This window comes from Falco peregrinus, chromosome 1 (genome assembly GCF_023634155.1).
Source record: "Falco peregrinus isolate bFalPer1 chromosome 1, bFalPer1.pri, whole genome shotgun sequence".
NCBI classification, from domain to species: Eukaryota; Metazoa; Chordata; class Aves; order Falconiformes; family Falconidae; genus Falco; species Falco peregrinus.
In genome coordinates this window covers 15,482,643-15,501,485 of record NC_073721.1, presented here as the reverse complement: position 1 = coordinate 15,501,485, position 18,843 = coordinate 15,482,643, and the positions used below count along the sequence as shown (strand labels likewise).

At 40.1% G+C, this 18,843-nt stretch overlaps 1 protein-coding gene across 1 annotated transcript in view; it reads left to right on the top strand.

Annotated features, from left to right (window-relative positions):
• Positions 1–18,843, top strand: part of FAM13C (family with sequence similarity 13 member C) — a 134,449-nt gene that overhangs the window by 79,038 nt on the left and 36,568 nt on the right. The window contains exons 7-10 of the mRNA XM_055792323.1: positions 1,131–1,169; positions 6,105–6,161; positions 8,065–8,263; positions 15,271–15,392. Coding sequence (XP_055648298.1) covers positions 1,131–1,169; positions 6,105–6,161; positions 8,065–8,263; positions 15,271–15,392 — 417 coding nt within the window. The remainder of the gene's footprint in view (positions 1–1,130; positions 1,170–6,104; positions 6,162–8,064; positions 8,264–15,270; positions 15,393–18,843) is intronic.

Here is an 18,843-nt window from a genome sequence, read left to right as displayed (position 1 = left end):
AAAGAAAAAGAGCAAAATAGTGTGTGCAAGTAGGTAGGAGGGCTGGGAAGACATGAAAGTAAGATGCACAGCGCTGTTGGTGAAAGAAGGGAAATTGTCATGGCTGTGGCTCCTGGCTGCTGCTGCCTGGGAAATGTGTGTCAACACCACGCAGCAGCACAAGCTGCTGTGGGAGCGCAAACGCCACACCTCTCTGTATCCCTGCTCCACTTGGTGCTTCTGCAAGGTGCCACTGTCACGAACAGGAATGCTTGTAAGATGCTGTTGTCTACATTGCCTTCTCCTCTCCCACCCAAACAAACAAACAAAACCAACAAAAAAATCCCAGCTGTGGTATGTAGCAGTGAGATTTTTTAAAATTTTTTTTTCTGCTGCTATAAGATTTCAAGAGGATCCAGCACTATATTTACCAGATTTGAGAGGTGTTGTTTGAGGGGGAATTCCACCACTGCCTCAAAACCAGCAGTTTGTAGTATCCTGAGTTGACCCCTACTGAACATACTACATCAGGTCTGAAATGTTGCAGGAGCACAGCAGCCTATTGCCTTCACAGGACTCGTTTCATCTATTTCTTGTTGTTAGCTTATTAACCTTTTGCTACTTGAACTGTCCTTTCTGCCGGATTATTTTTTTCATAAATTCCCCTGGGGTTTGGCTATGAGCTGAGTGTGTAAAAGACCACTAAACAAGAAGAAAAAACCTCCAGAGGTCTTAGCCGAGCAACCCTATTTAAGTAATAAAAACAACTGTGTTTGATGAGCCAATTACATAGAGCAAACATTTAAAGGGCAGAATATCAAATACTTGTTTGTAAACCTAAGCCTTTATTAGCAGCACCATTACAGTTATAAAAGAATATGATCCCTTTCTGAGCCTCACAGACTACCTGCATCCCTGTATTAATTCAAAGCGCTGCTGGATGGGCTTTGTGAGTGTTGTAGGACTAATCCCTATGGTTCTGATTATGAGCATGTGCAGAGCAGCCGAAGGTACAGTCGTGCATGTACAGCTAACACACAGAGACTTGCCTTGCAATGCCATGTTTGTGCATGTTTTCCTACAACTGAGAAGGATACAGGAAGCCTGCCTGCCTTGCTGACTTATCTGATGTTTTCTTGTTTCTGTTTCAGCATTCAGGATAATTCCTTCAACACGACAGCTTTAGCAGAGTAAGTGCACACTTTAAAGATGTCCTTATTTTTAATTAAGAATGATGAGTTTAGTTACCATAGAGAATAACTGTAAGTAGTATGTGAGAAGTCCCAAGCTATCTGTCATATATTTTGATGCAGTTTTCTGTAATCCTCTAAGTATATTATTGACTGTATGGGAGGGATTGCATGAAACAGCTGCCTTTACGTGCTCTGTGGCCATTTAGCAGTGAAATACCTTTCTAGGAGACTTTGTGTTTGATCATGTTAAACATATTTAAATGCATGATTTTTTTTTGGTGTAGGATAAGTCTCCTGTGAAAATACTGCTCATTTCTGGTACTGGTGATCTTGACAAACACAAGTATGTCAGTTTCCTGAGAACACATGGTCTGTACTTCCTGCAAGTATTATTAGAAAAAACATTATTTGCAAATATTTTGAAAAAAACACCACCCTATAAATTATTTAGACAGGTGAAGTACCAAATATGTCATTTCTTTTTAATCAATTGCATAAACTCATCAGAAGGCCTTTCATATATATCCTGTTCCTAAGGATATATATGTTGATTTTTTTTGTTGTTTCACAGAGACAACAGACCAGGACAAGGTAGAACATTACGAAGTCAGAAAGGCAAAGGCTTTAGAAACTATTACAAAGGAAATGGTCTGTGTTTTATTTCAGTCTAAAATGCTTCAGTTTTGGTGTTCTTTACATTATTATTTTGCATGCTTTTGATTGTTTTGAAAGCTTTTAGGGAAGATTCTTCAGCATTAATATGTCAAGCAGTTTCTTAGGAAGGAAATTATAGATTTGTTTCTGTATTAGGTGAGTTTTACAATGCTAAAATGCTTATAATTCAAAAAACCCTAGGTGGACAGTGAGCTGTTTGCCTAAGTGTTGTGGGGACCGGATACATTCTGAAAGCAGGCCAAGTTGTAATTGTCTGAGCCATCCCTAAGTGTTGTCAAAACCACTACACAAAAAGTAACAATTCCTAGGGACCCAATAATTTCCTTCTCTTACGTTGCTTCGCTTTATTTGCTTACACTGACTTGCTTTGTTTAATGTTTTAACTTAGTCATGCTTTTTTTGTGATTGTGGTAGATATGGAAAAAAGATTTAACAGAAGCTAATAAATCATTAAGTATTTTTTTATTATTATTTTAATGTGTCCCTACTAAGTAATGAATTGTGGTCTGTAAAATTCTGGGATGCTCCCCCTTCACAGAAAAATAACCAGATTACAGATAGTGCATTTTTTGTATTTTTTTTCTCCTTCCCTTTTATCTGTCCCTAAGTACATCCATTGTTTCCCATAGAGATTCCCCTAGAGCAGCCCTTGTGCTTGCCTCACCCTTAAGGTTTCTGGGACATGAAGGTGATGGCCTTTCTCAGTGGTGCTTCGTGTGATCATTAAGACAAGGGCCAGGAAGGCATAAAAGCTGGCTGCATAGTGCCAGCACTGCCCCTAGGGACAGTGGGAGAGGTGTAGAGGGTGCTGTGCTGTGCTGAGCTGAGAGGCAGCAGCATGGCAGAGCTGGGGCTTGGCCAGGCGATGCCTGAAGCGTGAATCTCCCTCGTTTAAGCTGTTGTTGGTTCTGTTTCAGGGGCTTTAATTTTTAATCTTATCTTTCCAAACATAGAAGCAGAAACATGCTTTTAGAAAACAAGGCAAGTGAACAAAGACATCTGAAAAGCATTGTCCAAATGAACAAACTCGTTTTCCAGTGTTGATTTCCCTAAATCCTTTTTAGAACCTCCCCCCAAAGCCTGTTTTTGAGAACTGCTGAGAATACACAATTCTTACTGATTTCAGCACTAGTTCTTTGTGCTGGACATATCTGAAAATAGGTTACTTTTATTTAGCAGAATAAAGAGACAGCTTGCGATGCAACTTGAGACATTCTCATTTGACAATTTCTGTCTTTATTTTTGGCAAAGGCAAAATCAGGGCTTCCTGAATGATATAAAATCAGTGATCCAATACTTTCAGGAACATTTCCCTAGACAAGGCAAGTGCTTGGGGCCGCTAAGCTTCCAGCAAGCCATGTGTGCGTCCTGGTTTAGAAGTTGTTCATGTGAACATCTTAAAGGTCAAGTCAGCAAAAGGAAGTAGTTTTCAAGTTGTACTGAAATGGCTTTTATGGCAAGGTGAAAATACAAGAAAATTTAAAAAGCTAATCCCATTAAACCAGAGGTCCTTGGAAAAAAAAAAAAACCCAACATAAAGAGACAGTGCTATAAAAAGTCAGAGCAGCAGTCCATCTAGACTGGGATCCCATCTCTGACCTGACTTTGACCTATGCCATAAGATTAGTAGTGGATGCACTTGCTTTTAAGAGATGTAGCCATCAGTCAGTAGTTTGGGTGCAGAAGGAGAAGGATTCACATCACTGGTTTTGTCAAAAAACACACTTCCTGCCCCTGTAAGCCTCAAGCCACATGGATTTATGACTTGAAGCTGTTCTGGTATATTAGCTGATGTTATAGGAATGAGTGAGATGCTGCTGCAGTTTTTGGGTTGGTGGGAACTCTCTCTACTATGTGGCCGCAAGCTATCACAAAATTTATCAAACTTTATCTGTTAACTATAGCTAAAGTTGGACAAGAAGATTTATGAGTTACTGGTGAGAGGAGTGCATGTGTGTCTGTGTTGATATGTGCATGCAAGTGGCATGAACACATAAGCTGCATCTCTTAAAGAAGTGCAGTTAAAAAGCACTCTGTTCTTTAATGATGGATATTGCGTTATATCATTAATTCATCTTTTTAAAGGTCCCACTATGGTCTTAGCTTCAAGCACTGTCTTGTGTGAGTGAGCTTTCTTGGTTAATATATATTCTTACAACAACATAAAATTCTATTAACAATTTCAGAGTGTGTTTCTTCTGAACTTCCTTACAATCTTTTTATTACCTGATGGACATGGTCTTCTCTCATTCATTATTGCTTATCTTTCCTATCTACTCTGCTCTGGTTATTCAAACACATTTTGTCATGCTCACTTATGTGGTTTGTAAGTTCAGTCTTGTTCTATGACTTTTATCAATTGCTGGATACTAAGTTAGGATCTCTGCTTCTCAAGATCACCGTATTACAGCCAGCTAAGGGAAAGCAAGTGCCAGGGCACTTCCCAAGTTTGAGTATGCACACAGGTATGCACACATAGACTTGGCTGATGGACCTGTGCTTAATAATCAATTGTCCCTCCAGAAAGTGTTCCCAGTTACCAAAATGGTCTTCCAGGACTGAAGGCTGCTAAGTGTGGCAACTGGGGTGAGGAGAGGGTGGGTGAAGCAGGTAGCAGAACTGCTGTGGCACATGCAGGAGGAAGTGTTTGTCATTTTAGGAGGTCCCTGGTGGTTGTTGACTGTGGCTTGGCCCATGGTGCACAGCCCGCCTGGTGGTATCTTATGCTACTTTCATGTCTGTGCTGGGAGCTCTGTCCGTCCAGCTCTGACCTTGGCACTGTCTCTTCGCAGTGTATTTCCTTGCTATGTTTTTCTCCCTCTGAAACTTTTCATCATGTTTTCCATCTAGGTTCTTGGTTTCTTTTGTACTGGGCTTCCTTCTTCAAACCCCATTCTGCCTTATCCTCACACCTTCCTGGTGTCAGATGCCTTACCATTAGGTAATTAGTGATAGACCAGAGAGGCAGGTGTGACTGGCATCCAGATGCAAAGGCAACGAGATTTCTACAGTGAACTTATCCATTTTGTACATAAACCCCCATCTTCCGCTTTGCCTTGTGGGGAGGACTGTACCCATTGCAGGAATATTGTGTGATTAGTGGGGATCTGCAACTGTAGTTAGATGTTCCAGTTGCAAGCAGCAAATGCTTTCATCTGTATGCTGATGTATTCAGGAAGTGTAAACACTTGAGTGTCCCTTTAAATATTTTCTGCTGCAGTCTGGCTTTTGATAAAGATACTAGCAGAAGACTGGTGGGAAAGAGGAATGTATTAAAAACCTTGTCATCAAATTGCAACACAGAGCTATGAATTTATCACTTAATGTGCTCTGTCCTAAGCGGGGCAGCTCTTCTGAAAACTAACAAGTCAGCGGAAGCACAGGCTGCTTTCCCCATAATGAAGAGATTCCTCTGCCAGCAAACTTCAAGTGATCCAGGCCTGCTTAGAGTCTGTGCCCTGTGAGTATGAACAGCGGGTGAGGAGAGGGCCCTGACTTTTCCCAAGAAATAATACCTAGAAAGAGTGTACGCGTATTTGTTAGGATTGTATGCATATTTATGTATGTTTGTTTAAAGAAAGACTGCTCATAGGCTTTGCAGTTACATCATTCCGCAACATTCAGCCATGCTGCATAATATAATGTCAACACTGAGTGGTTAGCATATTTATCCAGACCTCTCTTTTGATTAGGCAGCTTTATGACAATTCTGTTGTTTGTAACTTAAGGGGCTGTAATTGATTATGGTTCTTCAGGCATTGTAAAAAATTCTGCTACTTCACTTTTTAAAACTAATGATCACTTTATAATTTCTTTGGGGATTATTCTTCTTGCTGCACAAAGAATGACTTCTCTACTATAGTTAATACTTTTGTGAGTCTAGGAGAAAAACATCCTTACCTAATTGTTTCTATTTCTTTTTTTATGTGAAGCATACTATAAGCAATTAAAATACAGATTTTCTTGTAAATTTCCTGTAATTTTTATGGTAACGTCAGAATTCTTTGTCATCATTATTTCCATCTGGCTGAAAATTATATATGAAATTGTGTACACTTCCACACTCAGTCAAATCTCAAATCCTCTTCTTCCTCTGAGATTTTAGACTATCATGGAGCAGCGACGGCATTAAATGACCCCAACTAAGGCATGAAAGGGAGAACTGTGTTTATACCTTGAGTTGTACTGCCATGTTATTAAAAGCTAAATTTCTGCAGCTGGCAGAAAACCAGCAATTATTTTGTATCCTTTTTCAAGGTGTGATGGGGATTCGGATTCTGTACATGAAGATCAAGCAGGCAGTTCCAGTCCCAGGTATTCTACTGCAAATTTTGTCAGAAGTCCATTGGCAACCAGTAAAGCTGTCAGAGTGCTTCTGTTAAACCATTAGAAAGAAACCTTTATTCTCGAGGGAATGCAGAATTTCTGGGGTATTGCCTGCTAAGGCTATTAGTATTTCTGGGAAATGCGTATGTGTTGTATATTTTTGTGTAAACAATATTAACATTAATTACTGTTATCATTATATGAGCAAATATATTATGGTCTGTGTTCTTAACTTTGCATCATATTGCTTCCATTCAGATGCAGCTCTGATACTAATACATTGGATTTTACTGTACAGCATCTGGTACAAAGTAGTAATAAGTGGAGTTTTGCAGCTGCACAAGGATACGCTCATTGATGAGTGTCTCTGTGAAAAAAAATAATCATTCAAATTGTAATTTAACTGGAGTATTCTTGAGGCATATGTCTCTCATGGCTATGTTAGTGTATGTTGATTGCTAGAGGATGGAACTTTACCTTTCAGAAAGACTTTTAAATTAAATGGTAACTTTAAATAAGCAACATTTCTGCACATTGTTGAAATGTCTGTAGGTTATAAAACATCATACTCTGTAACTATAACAACTACCATGAAGCACACTTACAGAAGGCATGGGCAGCAATGGTGTTTAACTCCACAGGCACCCTGCGAGCATCCATCTGGATGCTGATGGGCCACAGATGGAAAGTGAGTTTGGCAGCTCAGAATCCTTAGGAGAAAATGTTGAATTAGCAAGTTATGCTTTCTAAAAAAATCTCAGGAGCGTTTAATTCAATAGTCCTTTACTCTCTCAGTTGTGGAATTTTCACACCAGGAGAGAGGTCATCTCTCAGCTAACAATCAGGATTTTACCAGCTGAAGCTAACATCTCAAATTCCAACTGCAAACTAAGCGACCGCCAGGGATTTTGGAGCAGTAATGCCGATCTGCTCATCCTGCCAACTAAGCAGGCAGCCTCACATTCTGCATTGCGGTAGCTTTCTCAATGGTGCCAGGGAGACGCTCCCAGTGGAAGGTATTAGATCAGTCTAAGGTTGGATTGTCTGGGTGTGGATAAGACTAGCAAGGTCGTCTTAGAACAGGTTGCACTCTGTAGGCTAGGTGGAGACTGAAAATGTCTGTCCCAGATTCAGTGGCCACCTGAGCATTCATGACCAACAGTGTCTGTTTAAACCTAGATGCACAGGAGGACCTGTACTCCAAACCGGGAGCACACGATGCTTGTCCCTTCCACCTAAGTGCATGTCTGGCTGTTCAAACCCTCTTTTGTATGCCCATCATCCCCACTTTGTCCAAAATCCCTCAAAAATAGAGATGGGAAGTGTAACTATAGGGAGGAATTATTGTATGTTTTGGCATTTTTGTGAGATTATGACCTAGTGTGGATCGTTGGACAGGGAAAGGTCTTCTGCATGAAACACTTTCAGATTTTATTTGGAACAGGCTGACCAGAGGAATCTCTGTCCCTGGACATATTCAAAACTGGCCTGGACACAATCCTGTGCAACCTGCTCTCAGTGAACGTCCTTTAGCAGGGGGTTGGACTAGGTGATCTCCAGAGGTGCCTTCCAACTCCAACCATTCTTTGATTCTGTGAATATGAACTATAGGGCTGAAACCAAAGAGTGCCCTTAAAACTAATCTTACTTAAATAGCTCCACGGTTGAACGTGTAATAATACTAACAGTAGTTTAGCTTGTGACTTCACAATAAACAGTAGCCTCTCAGATTCCTGTTACTAACATATGCAGTGTTTGATATGTAGACTAGTCAACTTGGTAAAATTAAAATGCCATGAATAGCTAAGAACTTGTTGCTGTTCTTCCTTCATAATGTTTTGACAGCTGTCTGAAGTCCTGCCTGATGCATTTCCATTTCATTTTCTTACAGAGATGATGATAACAAAGAAAATTGCCCGGACAACGCTGCTGTCTTAGAGGAAAGGCAGCTGCCTTTGCAAGATACTCAGCAGTACAAACAGCAGGCTGTAATTGACTGCGCTGTAAAGCCTGAAATGGGCAACTTAAAGCTAAGAAAACCTAAGCCCGTTGCAAAGCTAGAAAATGAAAAAAGCCATGAGGAAAGTCAGGTAACGAACCAAATTTACCAAGGGTAGGTTTACGTCACAATGTCTGAGCAAACATACCTTTTGAAATGCAAAGTGGGACTCCCTGGTAATCTGTGATGTGACAGACCCCACAGTAATCTACTTGATTTTCACGGAACTGGAGTCCTGGAACCCTCCCATAATGACAGACAATTTCTTTCAGCCAGGTAATTGCAGAGAGGGGTGTGTTGCACCTGCTGTCAGAGTGGGGAGCATAGCTGCAGGTGCGCAAATACCTCTCTTCAGATTTCCTGTAACTCCTTGTACCAAATATAAAAATCTTGGTAATTGCAGAACTTGATTTGACTATTTCTGTTTTGTTTATGTGACCGAGGGTCTCTTACTGGTATTTTGGCTGCCAAATGACAGGTTTCATATTTTCTCTTTATCTTACCTTTTATTTTTTCTCATCTTTAAATAATAAATTTATTCCAATATAGATTCTGGTGCTGGTGCTCTTGCCCACAGGCTTCCTGGCTTGAGCTGAGGTGAGCAGAACTGTAACTTTTCTAAAGGCTATAAAAGAAGACTAGAAATGAAGAAGGTTTTGCTGCTGCCTTTTGGAGGTACATTGCTATGTAGACTTCAGGGTTACGACCTCCCAGCAGCTGCTGGAAGTGCCTCTGTTCTCGGTCGGTGCTTCCCAAGTCATGTCTTACGTGCAGTGTCAGGGATAGAGCTCTGGTCCAGGTTTAACTCCTCAGCCAGAAATATTCTCCTAACCAAGATAGTTATGTTAACACTGGTAGATTGTCAGCCTGCAATAGGCACAAGGTCTGACATCTGTAAATACAGATGTCTGTATTTACATCTCTTCCTTGATGTATTTGCCTATATTCTGTCTCTCATCCTTTCTTGTTTGGGGGTAGAAATTTGCAGAGCACTTTCTAGAGTGCTTCGAACCCATCACAGACTAGGAATTATCTTGGTCCATTTTTCCAAATTTAGAATGGGAATTCATCATTTTGGATGGCATTTCTTACCTTCTAAGCGAGGAATATCTTTTTGAATCCCAGAAGAAAAAGTAAAAGCAAATGGCATCCCAACAGTATTATCACAGTCTCTTTCAGAATTTCAATGTCAACTTTTGCCCTAATCTTCTTGCATTTTTTTCTGGAGTTTATTCCTGAGATGAAATAATAACTGATGATTTTTTTGCAACTGTGTTGTTTTACTAAGAAATATTAATTATGATGGAGGGAGATGAGGTGTGCATGTTTATCAGCAGATAAAAATGATAAGAAACTTTGCCGTATAAAGAGCACTTGGGGGCATATCGAGAAAAGAAGTCATAAACAGGGCAAGTTCTGTCTCCTAGATCATCTGTTGCTCTTTCAGTTAACTTCTGAGTTTTCTGTCTGCCTGCTTACTGCATATGTTGTGCCTGTATCCCTCACCCAACAAAAGCTAACAGCACAGATTTGCTGCTCTATGGTATTTTATGTGGTCTGAAGTGGTTAACTGAAAATGTTGATATTCTTTCATGGGAAACTTTATGAGCATATAATTAGACTGCCATAAAATACCAGTGTGACTTAGATATGCAGCCTCTGGAAGGAAAAACAGTGTCAGGCATATAATTTTCACATGACTCAAGGGCTTGAATTGGGAAAGGCAAAAGTGGTCCTGGGCCCCCACACCTACCCGTTGCTCCCACCTCTGGCATACTGGAAGAGGTAAGATGTGTAGGCACCATTTTATTTCACCTTTGATTTGACAGGCATATTTGAGGGATGAGAGCTAATGAAGAGCTTTGAGCGTAATATACAACCTAAACATCCCTCCATAACAGGAACGCCGCTCATTCATAGAGGGAATTGTGTCCTAGTACTGTGAAAGGATTTCGATATCCTATATCTACACTGAGTTCAGTGGTACTTGCTGTAGAGGAAAGAGTTTTCCTTTTAGAATGATTTGCAGAAGGAAGCTGTTTTGGAGAAAACATCTACCAGCCCTTCATTTTGCATAACCTTCATTCTCATTAGTAAGGATGTGCATGCTCCTTGACCGTGAGTTCTTGCCTTGCTGCGTCTTCAGCTCCCTCAAGGGCTTTTGTTCTTAAAGAGGCAAGGATCTGGCTCCTGGCTTCGTTAACGGTGTCTATGAAAAACAAGGCTCTGCTTGCAGAAGAGCTCTGTGGGGGTTTGTTTTCATGTGTGGGTTCTCACTGGGATCCTTGGTGTGTTGTGACCTCTCAAACCCTATTGCACTTGTCTGTGTTAGCAGCCCTAGTTATGAACTGGTAGCAATTGCTTCTCTCCATTTTGAAGCTTAAAGCAAAGTGCTGCTGTGTTGTTTCTAGTTGCTGTTGTTGTATGTATATGGCAGGTGGTTATTATCTGAAAAAGTGGGCCAGGCTGATGCTTGGAAACGCTGCAACTGCATATACCTTCCTTTTGTGAAACACCTTGCCACCAAGCCACTCAATGAGATAAATGATGTACTTACAAGCAGCTGTTGTTGAGCTGACAAACAGCAATATCTGAGTATGTGCGTTTATGAAAGAAAAGCATGATGCACTGCACATGGTCGTTAAACTGTTCATCCTCATTTTCTGGAGTTTATTGATAGAGTGCTTTTTCAACAGTCTCCTTGCTTCGCCAGCCTCACTTCTCTGTGGCATCAGAAAGGAACGGTGACAATATTGCAGTGACAGTCTCTTTTAAAGGTGTTGCCTTTATAAGCCAAGGAAATGTTTGCTACTCACTCCTATGTGTTATAAACCCATGAGCTGCTTTTTCAGAAAACTGTCCCTTTAAAATCAGGATAAGCTATTGGGAGATAAGGAAGTTTGCCGCATGTGTTGGAAAGATTAAAGTCTGTTTGGATGGGAACCAATTTTGTGTGCCTTTCTGCTAGTGAGAATCCAGGGGATTTCCATGTAGGAAGGTCACCGAGGGAGAAGAGACCACTGTGTCAATGTAGAGGAAAGGTGATCAGCTTGGGCCTCTCGGTCTGCTGAAGTGTGTTTCCTGATTTTTTTGACACAAGTGTAGTGCTGTGGTTGTGTATCCTAGGTCTTCATAAAGAAAATGTTATTAGATGTACAATGATGATTAACAGGACCGAGTCTAATACAAGCACGGTACCAAGTGACTTCATTTGACCACTTATCAGCCAACAAAATGTCACCAGAGTAAAGCCGTCCCTTGGATGTTACATGCAGGTATTTCTGTGGGGGCAGGAGCTGGGTATGCGGGGGCAGCTGTAACCTTTCCAAAGTATGGGGAGAGAGGCAGGCTGCTGGGATGCCATCGCACTGCTCTACTCCAGCTACTTGGTTTCATCTTTCCTGTGGTTTCATGAGCTTCTTTAGCAATTCCACAATGTTAATCTATAGAAAATAAAATTAATTGGGCTTTATTTGACTTCAAGAGTTGAGGAAGCATAATCTCAGAACATACTCCAGTGAGTCAGTGTGAGAACAGATGGTGGGGAAGGGAAAGTCTGCTTTCCTTGCCTAATCCTTTCTCCTGTCACTCACCTTTGATGCAGTTATGCATATAGATTATTAAATGAGTCATCCTCAAATTCCTTATTGATATGTGACATACTTATAAAGTGATACTTATAAAATGACACTGAATCTGCTAACTAATAGGTAGAGACAGTAAAAGTTCAGTTTTAAAGTTGTATTACCAAGGTAAATGACTATATAAATGAAAAGGTGGCTTGACTATCAATGCCTAGCGATGGGAATGCTGAAAAATGCTGTGTGAAATTTTGTATTTTGAGTATAAATTAAATGGGTAAATTGCATGGATTTCAAAGAACTTCCAGTAATTAGACATTAAAATTGCAGTTTTAGATGCATAGAAATCAAAAAACCAGAGCCAATGTTAGCACATTAGTTACACAAATACACAAATGTGTCAGGCAGTCTGCAAGTTCTACTTCAGTTTTTGGGTATACTGTTTCTGTTTAAACCACACCTTCCATCATGGATCAGATCTGTTCAATTCACTGTTCATTAATTGTGACCGGCATTTTCAGGAGGGGTAGGAGGCACTTCTGCTCAAGACTTCAGCACTTTCTGGAGTTCAAGAGCAGATTAAGCTGCTGTGCAAACACTGTAATTCCGATGGTCTGACAGAGATGGGTTATGACATGTCATGATTTTTTTGAGGGAAATAGATTTTTTTTTTTTTTTTTAATATAGCTTGTGAAACAGAAGCTTATTTATCTCAACATGTGTATCCATGATGGTAATTTTTAGCTGCTTCCAAACCCATCTATTATTTTTTGTACAAAGCAAATATCATGGTAGTGATTATGCAGCACTGAGACTTCTCAGCAATGTCTGGAGATTTTCTTCTTTACAGACTGCTTACCAGATGCAGCCTCACTGTAGAAGCTTCACTCCCTGTAGTGAAGAAGAAACAAAAATACAACAGAAGGCGGCACTATACTGTTGGATGCCTTTGACACATCTGGAGTGGATTTAATTGCTTTTAAGAAATTGAGGTTCCATCAAGGGTGTGTGTCGAGTTTCTCTTTAATACCCTAATGACATAACTTATGAACAACAACAAAGAAAACAAACAAACAAAAAAAAAGGTAAAAAAAAAAAGAAAGAACATCCAAAAAAACTCCAAGTCATCACACATCAAGTCTGCCAGTGAGCGCTTATTACTAGCATATATTCTTGTCCCCAGCTTTCCCTTTCATCTGGAAGAAAGCATCTTGAATTGCCATGTTCTCTTTGCTGATATTGGGGAGTGGTGGTTGTTGTGGAAGAGGCTTCTGCTGAAGCAAGTTTACTACTTTAATGCAGGTTTGGTTTTGCACCTTAAGTGGGCTGACATTCTTTGATTAACTTAAATAGTACAACATGGAAATGGCTTCAGCCATAAGATATGCTTGCTCAAATTGAAATGTGCTTGTTTCACTCATTCACCTAGCACTGAAAATGTTCTTTTTACCTGTATTAACAGCTTTTACGGTCAACTTCTAAATCTCAGCACATCCAAGTTAAGATAGCAACGGAAAAACTGGAACAGCTGCAATAAACTGCTGTCCATTTGTAACCCAAATTGCTATTACAACTTTTGAATAAAGTATCATTCATTCAGTATTAAACTATATTAAATAGGCATGTGGATAAGGGGAGACATCTGTCCTAGAAGGTCTCTGAAGGAAACAAAGAATAACATAAGCAAGAGTAATGCTGGTCTGTTGATTGAAGATTCCATTCCTTTTGCCCTCATGTCACCAGAGCTCCATAACATCTAATCTGAAAAAAAGACATCCTCTGGTTTGGAGGTCTGGATTTGAAATTTGCCTCTTGTAGGTAGTTAATATGGTTGGAAAGCTCAATTAGCCTCTGCTGGGTCAGTCCTACTGCAGTCTCTGAAACTAAAGCAAACTAATTTGATGTTATTTAGCACGGGTCTCTAACTGGCAGGGAAAGTACTTTCGGCCCCAGGGCAGGTCTACACTTTACAAATGCTGCGGACATACCCCATGGAGGGGTGCCTGTGTTGGAGTTAGCACATGGCTGCTTCCTCCTGAGCAGGTTCCATCACAATGGTGACAGCTGCCTCCTTCTAGTGGTGGATTTCAACACTTTTTACATTCATCTTATAGACTAAGTAGGAGGAATTAACATTCACTTATGCAACTAATATCCTATAGTTAAAATGTCATCATGGAGAGGAAGTAAAATACCATTGATCAAACTTTTTATTTACTTTTACCAGTTGCTTTTATTTATTTTTTTTAAACAAAATTCTTTAGTCCTTCATCATTAATTTTGAAAGGCAGGCACTGACTATTTCTCCTGAGAGGAGAGCATTTGGGCAGCTTTCTTAAATTTAAAACTTTTTATGAAGTTGGCAATTTTATAAAAGTGTAATTTAGTTTTGTTAAAATAAAATGTATCTCTAAACAAACTTCATTCATAATCTGTAAAGACAGAACAGACTAAGAAGGAAGTAAAAGCAGCCATTGATTTTGTAAATGTAGAATGACCTCAGCCCCCAAGTTCCCATTTGATCAATCCTAACCAAACTTTTGACTTCTGTGTTTCCATCTAAGCTTTGAAAATGGAGCAAAGTCAAACACATTGCTTTACTAGAGCAAGTGAACACTATTGTTTTGCAAAGCACATTGTATTTTAATTTTGTAAACTCTTAGAACAAAATACTGGATGTTTAAAGCTGATGAAGAAGTAGGGAAAAGTCTCACTTCGATTATTAAATTTTCAAAGAACTTCATTAACTTACCCCTTTGCAATGCAAGGGAAATATTATAACCCATTTTGCAGGTAGGGGAACTAAGTAAGATGTGCTGAACACATCTTGTCACAGCCCTACAACTGGTTTTTGAAAGCCTGGAATAAAATGTATACCTTTTTAATTCCTGCTGCCTTTCCCAACTTGTTGGACTAAATTGACTTTTATTTTCTGTGTGGCAGGTTGGCTGATGTGCCTTTTTTTTCCCCCTTACTACCTTTTGCTCCTCCTGCAGTAATACTCTCTTCATAAAGCTATGAATATGCTAGGGAAGGTAAAGAGCAAAAGGAAAAAGAAACTGATTAAACCTTACCAGTCTTATATAAATGAACTGTATTTGTATTTGTCAGCCAAAATTTTTCTGATAATGCCCAAGTAATAAAATATTACTGACATGTGAGTAAATAATTTCAAATGAAACGTGAATGTGTGCATAAGCAAAAAAAAAATATTGAACTCTGTGTATAGCACCTTTTAGCTCAGAAGCTGACATCTGTTATCTAAGTAATAAACATAAAATGGGTTATAGTCTGCTTCGGTTTCAAAAAATTCTTTACAGAGAAAGAAGACACTACTTTGTTTATAACCTTTTCTATTCTGTGTTGTCCAGTTGTTTCCAGACTATTACCAAAAAATAACAAAGAAACACAGTCAGCATCTGGTCTCGTGGAGCTCTTTTTTTCTTAAAGCAAAATATTCAGCTAAGCCTGATTGGTACTGACAGGGCATTCAACATTTCTTTTTTGCTTTGTGCAGGAGCTGGAAAATGCATTGCCAGGCCTCTCAGAGTGGCAGGGGAAGGCTGGATCCTCAACTAATAACTATGCTCAGAACATGGCTTTGAGATGCCAGGAAGCAGTCGTGAGATTTCAACCAAGGTAAGCCCTGGGATAAGAAAGCGCATTTCACTTGTGATTAACTGTGGGAAAGGCTAATTCATTTGCTGCCTTTTATATAAAATATTCAGACTCCTGGCTGTCATTGGCAGTTGTACTTTATTTATACGGCTAGAACTGTTTGGAGAAAGTGAAAGGGATGAAGATAAGAATGCAAATTTCATCATTCTTTAAACCTCTTACGCTTCAAGCAGGAAGAACATCCTCAATTCAGAAACTTCAGTTGCTCTGTGCCAAGTTTCAAGAATATTTTGACACTTTTTTTCATTTCCCCCCATTCCTGACTTGCCCCACTTTCTCAGAGCTATGTTCTCACTGAGAAATGAGAATGGGAACCAACACACCTGATTTTAGTATGAGTATGTATATATGTATAGTTTAGACCCTGGGTGCTGTGGCAACTGTGCTCGTTCTAATGCTGTGAAGGGTACAGGGTGTTCAGGTCAGGCATTAGCAGGGTCTTGATGGCAGGTGACTCAGCTGATGGTGAAGTAACTCAGCTCTGGTAACTATTGGAAGTCACAGTTCTTCCTCTGATCCTTCATGGCTGTGTAAAAGGCTAAAAATGGGTTTCAGCTCACCCAGCTGACCCAATCTACTAGAGACGGTGTGTCCTAAGGATAAGGTTTAGCTCTTACTGGCAGTTTTGGACTGTGCAAATAAGGTCGTGCTCTTCACAGCTATCAGTTTTTGGAGCAGTACTTTACAAATTCCCCATGCTCAGGTGCTGGTTTGGCCCTGCTTTGCTGTGTGCATTGAGTTTCAGGCAGGTGAGCCAGGTCTCTGCTCTTTTTTCTTTGTCTTGAGGTGTGTGACAGCCTTGGTGCTGTGTGGCAGAGGCTCTGGCTCTTTTTGGAGGGACAGAGCAGCAGCTGTACATCCCGGGGATGCTCAGTGGGTCAGGGCACAGCTACTTTGACATACAAATCTCATTGCCTCCACGGTCTGTTCCAAGTAGGGACTAGGTTAGTAGTGACAGTTGCCATCCAATAGCAGTCTGATGCTTTATGTGACATGAACTGGTTGCCTTCACCACGGCTTTTAGTAGGCAACATTGTAAATGATATTAATTTGTGCTCTCAAAGGAAGCTTTAGCAGAATGACCAAGCATTTAATTACCGCTTTCACCCTCCAATGCTTGTATTTGCAATTGAGACACTGCATCTCGGAAAGTGTTTCTGATTAACCTCAGCCTAGGAAGCCTGCCTTCTCTTTTTCTGGCATTCTTTATGCTGGAGAGAAAACCCACATGGATTTCTTGTATAAAGGAGCATAGTGAGTTTGGTATCAGTGAGTTAGACCTACCTAGAGGCTCTGTTGGTAGGTCTGTGTATGGATGGGTAATGAAATAACATTGGTTAATTTTGATCAATGAAAGGAACATGATGAAAGAAACGTGGACTTTGAAGATAAGAACCAGAGCAGAGTATGCATGAATACAACAGCAACAACAGCAAAGGTCCCCTGTCCACTTCAATAGTTTGGTGTTTTTAGTTCGTGAGGTATTAAAACATTGTTCACTATGCTGTTTATTCCTGTGTAACATCAGGGGGTAGCTCCTTAAGAAGCCTGCCATCCACAAGTGCTAAATCTCTTAAATAATAGTACCTGGATTTATCATGCTAAAAGCCATGAAAGTGTAGTGCTCAAATTTCAGCTTTGGCCATGTCTCAGTTTGTGTTACAACAAAATGGAGGTGACTTTACTCTCAAATAAGGAACGTCAAACATGGAGTAAATAAGCATTAATGTGTTGTCCCTGGCCTCACACACACACCTTATTTACTTTAACAGTCTTAACTGTCCTTGGAAAAAATATTCCACCACCCAGCTGGGGTAGGGGACTTTGAATTACATATACTGAAGATACCACTTTCAGTTTGAGGGTCACTGTGTCTGGTGACTCCTCATAAGGGTCAACAGCAGCTTGCCCCATCCCTCTGCTGTCAGTCAGCTTTGGTAGGACCAGAGCAATTACATGCCCATGTCTCAGCTGATGCAGACTGCTGGCTGCTGCATCAGGATGGCAGGACTGGCTCATGCAACAGGCTGTGAAACATAGCTGCCAGGGTATGACGTCTTCCCTTGTTTTCTGCCTTCTCTGCTCTGGGACATGGCAGAGGCTAAATATTCAGTCTTGGCAGCAGGCAACAATCATAGCTAGATTTTGACAGAACACATCTGCTAGCCCCACAAAATTTGAGTTTTACTATCTTCCACCCTGGTTTTGCTAGGTTAGTGGTAAAATTAGCAGTGCTTTGGAACATTACATCTGCCTAGGATCCCTAACTCATAGACCAAGAGCTTTCTGGGTTTTTGGAGAAGAGGAGATGGCCAGGCTGCTGCAGGGGTGCCGCTGGGCAGGCTCCTCTGTCTCAAATGTGTGTGTGGTGGACAGGAGAAGGAGGATTTAGTTCTGTCTCATACTAAGAAGCAAGTTTGATTATTTCTAGTGTGGCTTGTTGTTACTTCTGCTTTTATGTTCTGGAGGCTGCTATAGCTCTGTCATTAGTCTCATCGGTGTTTAAAAGTCTAAATGCCTCTGAACTGTACAGTTTTTAAAAAACTCTGTTCTAGTGAGTGTGGGGCAGCTAAAAATAGACTACTGTTAATTTGTCTAAATATGGGTTGAAAACTACTGAGATATCAAAAAAATTTCAGCGCAGTCCCTGTTAAACAGAACAATCTAAATTCAGGGTAACGTAACACAGGATGTTCATAAACAGATAGATGTCAGAGAAGAACAGAGGAGGCAATACAAGAGAAACAGTCTACAGAAATACGACTTATAAGTATATATGTTGATTTTGGGGCAGAGGATACTTTCATTTTATGATAACCACTGAAACAGTGAAGGAAAAGTTTTAGTGGGATTTGAGGGAGATGCAAGAATAGACTTGGAGAGGTTTACATCCAGAAGAATGAGAGACTACTGTCTTGTTCTTGAGTAATCTATACCTGACCTGTGAATGAAAGATTTTATTTTCAAGAGACGTTTTCATGCATGATTTATGAACATCAACGTCAATTTAGAATCTGAAATGCCACCTGCATGGAAGGAAACTTTTACATTTTATTACAAGAACATGAATTTTGCTAGTGATTACATTTAATACTGTTCCAGTCATTGTGCGTAGTTGGGTTTGGATAAGAATGTAAGAGAATCTGCAGCTTTTGGAGATAAAAATTATATGCAGCCCCAGGAACAAATGTTACAATAAAGAGAATTACCTTTTTTTTTAACAGGGAATAGGAAAACCAGTGTGGAACAATACATATGATTACAAAAAGCTGCTCTTACTGATTGCCTCCTCAAAGGTGATGTGGATTGCAGAGCTGTGTACACAGTTACCTGAATAGAGGGTGGTGTTTTATTCAGATGCCTGTTACACAGAGAGGGAGCTGAAACGTGGGATGCCTGGATGGTGGGAACG